The 12,159-nt window shown below is 52.1% G+C and overlaps 1 protein-coding gene across 2 annotated transcripts in view; it reads right to left on the bottom strand.

Annotated features, from left to right (window-relative positions):
* WWC2 (WW and C2 domain containing 2) overlaps window positions 1-12,159 on the bottom strand; it is a 127,541-nt gene that overhangs the window by 31,456 nt on the left and 83,926 nt on the right. For both annotated transcript variants that reach the window (XM_070408143.1, XM_070408144.1), the window contains 4 exons: window positions 7,463-7,592; window positions 4,583-4,729; window positions 3,919-3,992; window positions 2,150-2,392 (listed from right to left, as the gene is read on the bottom strand). In XM_070408143.1, coding sequence (XP_070264244.1) covers window positions 2,150-2,392; window positions 3,919-3,992; window positions 4,583-4,729; window positions 7,463-7,592 — 594 coding nt within the window. The remainder of the gene's footprint in view (window positions 1-2,149; window positions 2,393-3,918; window positions 3,993-4,582; window positions 4,730-7,462; window positions 7,593-12,159) is intronic.

The raw sequence follows: 12,159 nt of genomic DNA, 5'->3' as shown, positions 1-12,159 counted from the left end.
AGCAATGTTAAGACCTTGTCAGTTATGGAAAAGCACAGAGCAGGCATCTTGGTAACTGTATGGAAAGAATATGAGAAGTCCCACACTTCTTTCATTTGGGAGCAATTTCTTTGCTGAGGGTCCCTCACTGAGCAGGTCTCTTTCCGATATGCTTTGCCACCACCAGGGGGCGAGCTCAGCCACTGCTGTCCGGAGTCAGGGAGTCGGCACAGGTCACAGAGCAGAGCGGCTGAAAACTCAGATTCCGACAATTATCATATATGTGCGAACCAAAGCTTAAAAGCCAATGTCTGAGCAGTTAGAACAAAGTAAACAGTTAATGCTTCTTCATCAGTGATCTTTGAGCTCCAGCCCTGATCGGAAAGCTGATTACAGCAAACAAACCAATGGCCTGCCTTTGTCTCCCCCAGGACACAGGTGAGGGCTGTGTCCCACCCTCCCAGCCCCACAGACTGAGCAGAGGCTGAGGACTCAGTCTTCCGCCAGGACAGGGACTACAAGATACGTAACATTTAGCAAGTGCTACGCACCACTCAAAACATCACTGGCGTTTTACACACGGGCCACACAAGGCTGCCCATTCTTCATCGTTACTGATGATTGTCACTTTTATCCTAGAAATGAAAGGTGTCCAAACGCAGACACCCACCACCAGGTAACTCGGGAAACAACTGCCTCCTGCCTCAGACCCTCCCCTTTTGTTCCTTCGGTCTTTGCTGCGTGGACCCTTCCCGGCCCGCCCTGCTCAGTCTGCCTTGGGCTGAGGGGCTGAGCTCCATCAGCTCCTCCAGACGCCAGCGCAGGAGCAGGAGGGGAAGGAGAGGGACCGGTGAGGCGCTGCGGTCCTTTAAGACAGAACAGGGACGGCATCTGCAGAGGCTTCCCCTTGGCACACCCTCTCCTGTTCCCTAAGGTGTGAGGCTGCAGCTGCGCGTTATCTTGACCAACATTTTCACTTACAAAGGCCAGTTCTCCCAAGGGGGTTAGACGCAGGGCAGGCAAGTCCACCCACGATGCCACCTAACCTGGGATGTCCAGAGACTTATTTTTCCCTTCCTCCATCCTCCCCACCACACTGTTTTATTTTTATTGATTTCAGAAAGAGAGAGAGAGAGAGAGAGAGAGAGAGAGACATCAATGATGAGAGAGAATCATAGATCAGCTGCCTCCTGCACGCCCCACACTGGGGATCGAGCCTGCAACCAGGAATCGAGCTGTGATCTCTTGGTTTATAGGTCAACACACAACCACTGAGCCATGCTGCCGACTCAAATGTTTTGGTATTACGTAGACACATGACCTTACACACTTACAGAGCACAAGGAATTAGAAGGCAAGGAGCCGAGAAGGTACAAAAAGCAGAGGGACTGGGTCCGGCTGGGTACTGGGATGTTACTTCCCGTCACTTGGGATTACACGAATGTGAGTTTCTTTCCTGTCACCTTGGACTGGACACTGCTCTGCCCTGTTGGCCTGAGGGTGTGTGGTGGCTCAGGTGCCCCCTGGTCCATGGCTGGCACAGGTGTCGGCGGTCAGTCATCAGGTGCAGATGTGCGCCTGTCACACCGACACCCGGGGGTCCCCTGCCTAACAGTCCTGCTGATCTGACTGCAGAACCGGATTTTTAAGATTAAATGATCAATTCACACCTTCCCGCAGAGATGAGAAAACCGCTTTACATGTCACCTCCTGCAGAGGAGGGTCTCAACGGACAAAGTCCACGAGGACATTCTGTGACCTGGGGAGAGGGCCAGGGAGCGAGCTGACCTTCCTTGTGAAATGAGAAGTAACTCCTTTTGCATCCTTGTGAGTAATGAACCCAGAAGAGGAAGGCTGGGTGGCTCCCACAGTCCAGGTAACCTCGCTCATCAGGGGCTTGGTTTACAGTATGGTTACCAGCCGCAGTGAGCGACGCTCTGCGTCCTTCGCTTTCAGCATCTGCCTCGGCACCTTCCCGATCCTCACAGACCGGAGGAGCTGTGGGACGCGGGACCCAGAGGGACAGCGGACTGGTGTTTGCTTGATGGCTGGACAGGAAGAGCCACTGGGCACAGTGCACCGAGAGCACCAAGACCAGGGGCAGGGCACCAGCACGGCTGAGACACACCCACAGGCCTCCCCGGCCCGGCCCAGCCCCGGGGACACCCACCTCTCGGCCAGCGCCCGGCTGGGGGCGCCCCGCACGGACAGCAGCTCCGCCTCCAGCCGCTGGCGGTCGGCCTCCAGGCGCTCCAGCTCGTCTCGGGTGCGTTTTTGCGGAGTGACGAACTGGAGCTCCTTCAGAAGTTCTTCTTTCTCGTGAATCAGCATCAGCTTCTCCTTCTCAACATCCAGCGCCCCGGGCCAGGCTTCACTGTCCAGTTTCGACAGCTCAATTTTCAGGTTGGCCATGCTGGAACAGAGATGAGAGGTGAGCGTGAACGCAGAGCTCCAAGAGGAGGAAACAGATGGGCTCGGTCGGGTGGACGCTAAATTCCCTGAGGGCTGCAACCCTCCCATAGCCGGTTCCACGGCCCAGGGCCACGAAACCAGTGTCCGAGCCTCTGCCTGGGCGCTGAGGGGCAGGCGATAAAGCCCACAAAACGCTTCCTGACCTTGGGAAACGGACCACCTCCCCAGACAAATTCACAGGCATTAGCATTAGTCAGCAAAGTGTTGGGAGAGACCAAGTGACTTGCTCGAGCTCCCGTGGTTAGTAATTTGTGGAGTGAAGTCGAGGGTGCTTCCAGGAAACTGAAGGACCGAGTCACGTTCCTAACAGAGCTGCACAGAGGCAAATAGTGCCTTTAGGCCAGCGGTTCTCAACCTGTGGGTCGAGACCCCTTTGGGGGTCGAACGACCCTTTCACAGGGGTCGCCTAAATACATCCTGCATATCAGGTATTTACATGACGATTCATAACAGTAGCAACATTACAGTTATGAAGTAGCAACGAAAATAATTTTATGGTTGGGGGTCACCACAACATGAGGAACTGTATTAAAGGGTCACGGCATTAGGAAGGTTGAGAACCACTGCTTTAGGGGATCAAGTAATCACGCTGTTAAGCCAGAAGCCTCTCAGAACTTTGGTGATGCTTATAAATGACCATCACCACAGCCGTGCACACACATCAGCCTCCCCCCCCTCGGGCTCCCAGCCACGGACCAGGCGCTCAGCAGGTTCTCTCTGTGAGGCTCCAGGCTTGTGCAGAGCGATGGACAGGTTTCTCTGTCCCGTGCTGAGTGACGATGCAGCCCACCCTGCATCTTCCTAAATAGCATTATTAAAATCTTAAAAGGAAAATCACGACATCAAGCGTTTAGTATGGCTCCCTCCCTCAAAACATGCAAGGTGCCCTGTATCACGGAAACAAGCTGCGTCTGCCTACGAGGCAAGAACGGGGAGTCCCTTATGCTTCCCCTCCCAGAGTCACGGAGAGAAAAAGCCCGCCCAGGGTGTGACGGGGGCTCGGGAGGTGAGACAGGAAGATCTCTCGTCCTTCTCCAGGAACTAGGCACTGGGCAGTCAGTCACCTCGGACTTCGAGGACATTAGCAGGAGCCCCCAAACAGAGGAGCGTGCTGGACGCTGCCTACCGGGGGCCCGCGCGCCACTCCCCAGTCCTGAACCTGAGCCACTTCTAACTGTGAGTAGGGTGCAAGCTCAGACTGCCCCGCTTCAGAAGAGGGGGAGCATTTCGTCCCCACGCTTCTCATGAATCCTCCATGTTCTTGGCTTCTCGGGGAGGGGAAAGGAGAAACAGAGCAGAGAGGGGCTCTGAGCCCTGACTTCTAAGACACCCGGGAGCCTGAGCGAGAGTGTGTGGGAGCGCCCAGCAGATGGCACTGCAGGCGCGGAGGAGAGCCGGGAGCCGCGCTGGTGGAGGAGGCCTCGCTGGTGGAGCCCCGGCCGCCGGCTGCACCCTGCCCAGGCTCACCTTCTTTTGGCTTCTTCATATTGTAGACTCAGCCTGACCTTTTCAGCTAAATTGGATCTGCTTCTCACTCCGATCTAGTGAAAAACAAAAGGGAAAAAGTCCATGAATCTGCCCAGGAAGGAAGGTAACTGCTTCTGTTTCTGGGAAGTCTGAGTCCTTGGACAGCTAAGGAGCCGTGCTGACCTTGAGACACAGGTGCTGACCTTGAGACACCGGTGGGAGAGTCTGGGGAAGGCACTACTCTATAGTCTCCGTAAGGGCAAAACGTCGCCTTTTTAATGCAAACTTGTCTGTCTTTCAAAGACTTTCACAGCATCTTCTCCACACATTAAACTTAAGGTTAAAAAGATCAGGTAAATGTTTCTGGTGCCCAGGAGTTTATGAAGGTGCACACGTCAATAAAATTTATGGACTGGAGCTAATTTCCTCATTTAGCACAGGAGCCAAATTTTCCATCATTTAGCTTCCAGCTGCATACAATGTGAAGTAAATAACTTCAGAAATTAATTTCTCAAACAGGCAGGCCCTCTGTTGACCTCTAACTGTTTTACTGTCACAGCACATAATTCAAAGGCACCTAAGAGAACACGCAAGTCACCGGGGACTCACTGCAGACCTGCTGATGGCACCCGAACGGACAGCACACCCTGCGGGCGTGGCTCACCTCCCCGGAAATGCTGGTCTGGGACCCGGCGTCCAGGGTCTGTCTGGAGAGGGAGAGGTGAGAGGTCGCGGGACTGGCCCTCAGGTCTGGCTCCGACCTGCCGATGCTCTGGCCCAGATGAAACCGCTCCTGCAGCTTAGCCAGACTCTGTTCGGGAAACACACGGGACTCCATAAGCTTAACACGTTAGGGCACACGCCCCACCGGGCAGAAGTAAATGCAGAGAACGAATCTTCATGGAAGAAACAATGACTTTATTTTAGCGGGTACCTAGCACTTTAAATTATTGAAAAAATAAGAGCAGAATATAATTTTGCACATACACATGTGACTCTGGAAGTACGTGAGAGCATATGAAATGAGTTATCTTAACTTTCCCAAGACAGCCTGGGAGTTCTTCACCCTGCGAATAATGGTATCTTTATATTTAATTCAGATATTTCTTATTTTTGGAATTTCATTCTAAAGAAGCCTCTATTTTAATAAGAACCACTCACTTCACACAGTCGAAATTAGGGAAGCATGGAATCCTATAATGCAGTCTCATTTGAGACACAGCAAGGAAATATACTTAGCCGGCGTCTCGCAGGGCACCATTCCACACCTGGACCGGACCCGAGGGATTATGTGGCTCCCGTAATGTCAGATTGGGAAACTGAGGCCCAGAGGTCGAGACACACAGTCGATCTGAGCCCGTCTGTGCCGACTGCGCGGCGCTGCGAAGGCGACACGCTTGGCTGGGAGAGTGAAAGTCAAGTGCACGCGCCTCTGCCAGCACCGGGGGTAACAGACTGGGCGGCCTTAGCGGGAGGTGTGAGCAAGCGGAAGGCTGAGAAAGGAAAAACTGTAGCTAAACTGTCACCAACGCAAAACAAACTCACAAAACACTAGTAAAAACGGTGAGAAACTTAACAACTTTATGAAGAACCAACACTTGACCCCGATATTTAAAATTCTCTTAATAAGAAATTAGAACCATCAGGTATCTGATACATATTTTTTTTACCTAACTTTATCTTCTTTCAAAGGGATATTTATACAAAATGTGTGCACGAGAGGGACAAGCCTTAAATGGTCACATCAAATGCTATGTCACAGAAAAGAACCCAGAAATTGCTTAGTGACGCTGGCAAGTCTTTCCAACTTTTCCATCTGTGCAGCGAAAAGACGCATTTTCCAAACCTGCCTGTGACGACAATGCACTCGGTCAATGTAGGTCCTGACTAGCTTTTTAAGAAACAGAAGGGCCTAGGAAAGGAAGTCTGAGTGCATTACTGGCACGAAGAGCAGGCCTGTTTCTGTGAAGTCTGTTCTGTGTGTACCCACAGGAAAGGTATCTGTGTGTGCGTGGGTTTTGACATTAAATATATTTTTTACTGTGTGTTGTGGCCAAAGCGGTTTGAAAGTCAAAGACACGAATGCCACTTCAGCTCTACTGTTGGTTTCTGTATTTACTGATTAATTATTTTATAGGCTGGAGAAATTAAAACGGAATCTTTTCTCTCCATTTAATCTGGCTTGTGTATAAACCCAAAGTTTATAGGAAGAATCAAAGATGACCTAACATTGCTGACTATTACAAATTTGTTCAAGTTCCATTAACTTTGTTCAAGTGACCTATATTATGTGCATTTCAGAAATTATTGATTTAATCAGCAGGGCCACTGTGAAACCAAAGCAAAATACATCCAAATGAAGTCCTGTATGTGTTATGATGATGGTAAGACCCCTGGGTGTGAATTGGAGTCCTGTCACTTACCAGCTGTGTGACTGTGAGTGAGTTACTTAACTGTTCTGTGCCGTGATTTCCTTGTCTGTAAATTGGGATAATAAAAGGGCCCATCTTTAGGTTGTTGTGATAATTAAATAAATTATTTCTATGCAAGGGGCACAGCGATTGCCTGGCACAGAGCCAATACTTTAAGTATTTGTTATCATTACTGTTATCTTCCCTATTTGATCTCTCAAATTATTTCAAAATTGCCAAAATGCGAAATTATATGGGTTCAAGAATATTTACCTATTTCCAGGTAGCATTTTGAAAACTGGCATGAAGTAGCTGAATATCATATTTAAGTTTAGAGGTTCTATTAGGAAAGCAAACATCACCACTGGCTCTAACATTTTCCCAAAGACACAGTCGAAAGCCTCACTGGGCTGGGGAAGACGCCAAATATCTGGAATACAGTGAATCCTCAGCGCTGGGATAGTCATGGATGGAGGAAGGGGAGGAGGCAGAGATCCCTCGGCTGTCTGCTAAGTGGAGACACTCGGAATGCAGACTGCTGATCACTGCATGGGGGTGGGTTTTTTGGGTTTCCACACACAGGGCTGGGTCCCTGGGAGCTGAGACCTGTATGTTGAGGTTCCAGGGGTAGCGAGGGGCTCTCCTGCCGCCTGCAGACCCCCTAGGTGACCACCCAGCCACCCTCTGCAGGGCCAGCAATCCCCACGCCACTCGGACGACCACCTGGGCGGAGGAGCTTTTCTAAGATCCTCACATAGATCCCGCCCTGCAAGGCAGGTCTTCTACCTCCTGATGGCAGGTGCCATGCCCTTCACGTGTCCCAGGCCGAGGATCAGGGGCTTAGGTAACCCTGCTGGTCAGGATCCCACCTGAAGTTTTCGTGAGCCGCAGTGCGCACACGGATGCTAATCTCCTCACGTGGCTCCAGGACCCACCACCCACTGACCCACAGGTCAGGGCCTCGGGGGCAGCGTTTCCCTCCCAGGCAGCGCGGGAACCATCTGCTCCGGGCCCGGTTCGCACGGAGGGAAGGGTGATGGAGGCCCCCCGACTCGGATGGAGAAATCTGCCTCCAGGGGAGTCTCTGGGCCCGGAAGTAGTGGTTGGACTTGGCCAAGTGCTCCATAACATACCTGCATCAGATCCTGCTTCTCCTTCTCTCCTGAGCTGATGGCCTTTCTGATGGATTTCAGTTCCGTGAGAATGGCTTTGGCCTCGCTAAGCTCATAGCCACTCTGGCCTCCAGACATTTTTTTATCAATTCTGTTAAAAGGAAAAAAAAAAAAAGAGAAGGAAAAAAAGTTAAAGAATGACCGAGTACAAGTTCAACAGGCAGGAGGGCTGGTCTGGGCTGGGTTAGTTGGCTGACTGCTTCAGCCCTTGACTCTCACAGGTCAGACCTTCCTTCAGAGAGGAGCACTCCTGTCTCTTCCAGGCACTTCCAGCCGGGACTCCTCTCACCGCCCGCCTCCCGCCTCCGGCCTCCCGCCTCCCCCCTCCCCCAGGCCCTTTCCCATCACTTTCATGCCTCTTTGCTTTTGGTCTGTTGGGTGACCCCACTGCCAGCAGAACTCAAACCTCATCACAGGGCACCCTGATTGGCTCTGAGAAAGGGCCAGGGCCCTGGGAAATGACCTGCAGAGGAACAAGCACAGGGACTCCGGGGCTCAGCACTGCGGCCGAGTTTACTGCAGCAGGTCTGCAACCCCAGCCCAGGCCGCAGCCGGCAGCCGGCAGGCCTTCCTACACGGCGCTGCGGCCGAGTTTACCCGCAGCAGGTCTGCAACCCCAGCCCGGGCCGCAGCCGGCAGCCGGCAGGCCTTCCTACACGGCGCTGCGGCCAAGTTTACCCGCAGCAGGTCTGCTACCCCAGCCCGGGCCACAGCCGGCAGCCGGCAGGCCTTCCTACACGGCAGTGCTTGTTGCTCACACCGGTGGGCGCCCTGTGACATCTGGATCGTGTGGTTAGTCTCTCCTCCCTTTTAAATATACGAGGTGTATTTACTGTACGTTTGTCAGGGTTATGAGTGGGGTAAATCGCTTGCCTAGCTGAATGAGTTCAAGTCCAGGAATAAGGCAGAAGGGCAGGCAAGCTACCTTGTCAACCCCACTGAATAGTCTTCAGTGGCTGATGTACTACCCTGTGGGTCTCTTCCCGAATGCCCTTACAGTTCACCTGGCCGCCCATGTCGGAGGACGTCATGGACCCTAACTGTCTGTGTTTGAAGGGCCCAACCGGACGACCCAGTCCTCCTTACGCGATGGTCAGCATCTTCACTCTCCCACTCCTGGCTTTCCCACCACCGGCCCAGGGTCCATGCTGGACACAGCCCACAGCCTCCTTCTCCGCAGTCTTTCCCACAGGGAAGAGCTACCCAGCACATCACAGAACACTGGCTCTCCGCTCACTGGGCTCTTAACATTTAATAATCTATAGTTATTTCAATGTGACAGGTATCATCTGAGAAAACAAAACCAATGCCATCGGATTCACTCTTCCACAGTTTCTTCAAACAAGTAAACTTTGTACAGACAACATACTTCCCCAAGTGCGAGTTTAGTAAATGTTTTCTGCTGCTAAACAAACAATTAAAGTCCTAAGGAACATAAGAAAATAAAATCAGTTTCACCCTAAGGCCATTTGAAGAAGAAGTGCAGCGAACGAAACCACTGGATGAAGCACGCACAGTGTTGGGGTGAGAGGGGCCCTGGAGAACCCTGTCACCTCCTCCGAGGCCAGAGGCGATGCAGACTTAGCCCCGAAGGGGCCTGGACTCGCAGCTGCTCAGGGTCTCCTCACAGTGACAGCCTCAGCCTTGGGCTCCTAGGCCTGTGACACTGAGAGTGTCTGATAAAAACACCGGGAGCACTTAGGATATTGGTTAGTTCCGTTTACGTGGGGAGGGCTTGATCAGTGCAGTCGATGGGTCCCTGAAGAATTAAACTTAGTGGAGGCAAAATTCTTATTTTGATTTTTTAAAAATTCTGCTTGATTTTATGAAATGGCTAGTAATAGTTATCTCAAACCGTGTCAAAGTAAATTTCTAAAGCCCAAGTAATGTCTTCCTATTTGGGTAAAACCTTCAGAATTCAACCGTAAAACAAATCTCTAATTCAGAAATCAACTTTGACATTTGAAAATAAAAGAGCAACCTGGCCAGTGTAGCTCAGCAGTTGAGCATCGACCCAGGAATCAAGAAGCCACTAGTTCAATTCCTGGTCAGGGCATAGGCCCGGGTTGCCGGCTCCATCCCCGGTATGGGGCATGCAGGAGGCAGCCAATCAATGATTCTCTCTCATCACTGATGTTTCTCTCTATCTCACCCCCTCCTCTATCTCTAAAAAAAAAAAAATCAATAAAAATAAAATAACAAAGCAGGTAAGTTGTTTTCAGGAATAAACTTTACCTTTAAAAAATAAAAGCAGAACAACCTCAAGACTGCAAATTTAAATTTCACGAGCTTTATAAATGGATGAACATTTCCTGGCTATCGGCAGCTCAAAAGAATGTTGAATCTGAAAGGCACACGCAGCCCAGCCCCGTCCCCCTGGGCCCGTCTCCCCCACTCCTGCCCCTGGAGCCTCTCTGCTCTCACTGTGCCCCCCCCACCCCCAGAGCAGAATGTGGGGGGCAGTTACCTCCACGTCTCTTCCCTTCCTCCTCCCCTTTTCATCTTTCATCTCTTTTGACCCTAACTGACAATATAATAAATTAGCATTATTTGCTGATTTTTAAAACAAAATACTGTTTTTTGTTCTTAATTTGAGAAAAACCATTTTATATTTTTCCCTATATATTTTTTTAAACCTTTAGGTTTGTGTGTCCCTGTAATTAATGTTTATCTGTGTCTTAGTCTTTTCTGGAAGAGAAGAAATGGCCATCTGCATGCCTTCCCGGGAAGTAAGTGTCCCGGAGCCAGGCTTCCTCGGGACCTGTGCTGGCTGGGGCCTCACCATCTCCCCTCCGATCGCGTGAACACGGAGGGGCAGCGCAATATGCTCCTCCTGGTCTCCATCTACACTCCCGCTGCACTATCGCTTAGGCCAAGGTCAAATCTGGGGCCACAGAGTGAACGACATGAAGAACTTAGAGGATAAAACCCCATTCACTCATCCGGCATAAACTATTGAACCCAGTAAATGAAAGCCCGGGTTTAAGTTACATGGTAACTCCAGATTCAACAAAAATGTTCCGTTCTATTGTGAATAAGTGAAAAGTTGCAAAAGCCTGCAATGGGAAATTTAAATCTTTTCCTGAAACATACTTTCTGTCCTAATCCAAGTACAAGTCCCTTTATAGCACCAGGAACGTGGCTTCTTGAAGGGTATGGTCTCTGGGCTCCATCATTACTATCCAACGTCCTGGTAGCAGGGGGCTGTGGCTGGAATGGGAACAGCTGTACTTTGTCGCCGGGGGAGACGGACAAGGGAGGCTGCTGATGTTAGATACCGTGTCCTCGTCATCTGGCTGGCGGGACCAGCATCACTGCAGGAGAATGCCTGCGTTTTTACAACAAACGGCTATTGTTTTCTTGTGGAATGTTATTGACAGATTCTTAAACATGCCTCAGATTCCTATAAAAACGGAGACAATACGGCTTTGTTTCATCAATATAACGAAGACAGCGAGTTTGGCTAACCTTCACCCCCGGTGGTGACGCGGGTTACACTTTCACGTGCCTGAGAAATGTTTACCGTGTGGTTCAACATCGGGGGGTGCTCTCCCGCATCTGTCTCTCCCCACTCCTGCCACAAAGCCCCCTTTATGCGGCGACGCTACTACTAAACAGCACATTTGTGTCCCCTGGATCTGCCCACATTTCAGGGGGCTCTCTTAGAACAGCTACATTTAACCCACCTGGGGCTCCTAAAATACACCTGGGGTCAGACCAGACACAGGATATTTTAGTCCCCGCACCCCATGACTCTAACATGTGCTCATATCTGAGAACCACGAGGGTGGGCATGTCTGAAAGAACATCATGGCCGGGATTCCAGGAGGTGAGTGGACAGAAAAGAAGATGAGCCACCAAACCAGTGTCTGAAAGTCAAGTCACATGACTGGGCATCCAAGATACAATTCATCATCCAACACATGAACCATCAGAGTGTGTCTGCCCGGCCACGACACGGGATCTTTAGAAGGCGGGTGCCTTGCTAGCTGGGCCTGCCCTGAGGGAGACACGGGGAGGAAGGGGACCCTGTGTGATGGAGGAAAGCCCTGCAACACTGCCCACAGCTGGTGCCCGAGCCTCGCATCACAGAGGGAAGTCCAGGCAGCTGCACGCCTTGGGGGGACGAGGCCCTCCAGCCTCTCTGTGCTCATGGGCTGTGAGCCGTGCTTCCTCCTGGCATGGGGGGCCCCGTGGGTGGGGACCGGGAGGCCCTGTGGGTGGGGGCCGGGAGGCCCTGTGGGTGGGGGCCGGGAGGCCCTGTGGGTGGGGGTCCGGAGGCCCTGTGGGTGGGGACCGGGAGGCCCTGTGGGTGGGGGTCCAGAGGCCCTGTGGGTGGGGACCGGGAGGCCCTGTGGGTGGGGGTCCAGAGGCCCTGTGGGTGGGGGCCGGGAGGCCCTGTGGGTGGGGGTCCGGAGGCCCTGTGGGTGGGGGCCGGGAGGCCCTCTGGGTAGAGGCTGGGAGAGCTGGGAGGTCTTGGGGGCCTGTCAGGGTCTAGCTAGGCGGGCCTCGGCAGCAGGGGGAACAGTGGCTTCCGGGACTTGGAATGGGCATAGATTTCCGGTTCCCACACCCTGAGTCTCGTCTCATCCTTCAACCCGCGAAGGGCCTGGGAAGGACGAGGGCGCTGGGAAGTGGGGACTCCTCACCTCCTGTGC

Source organism: Myotis yumanensis, unplaced genomic scaffold (assembly GCF_028538775.1).
Source record: "Myotis yumanensis isolate MYYU_CA2020_CCGP unplaced genomic scaffold, mMyoYum1.0.hap1 SCAF_3, whole genome shotgun sequence".
Classification (NCBI taxonomy): Eukaryota; Metazoa; Chordata; class Mammalia; order Chiroptera; family Vespertilionidae; genus Myotis; species Myotis yumanensis.
The sequence above is the reverse complement of the archived record's forward strand: the minus strand, read 5'-3'. Positions and strand labels throughout refer to the sequence as shown.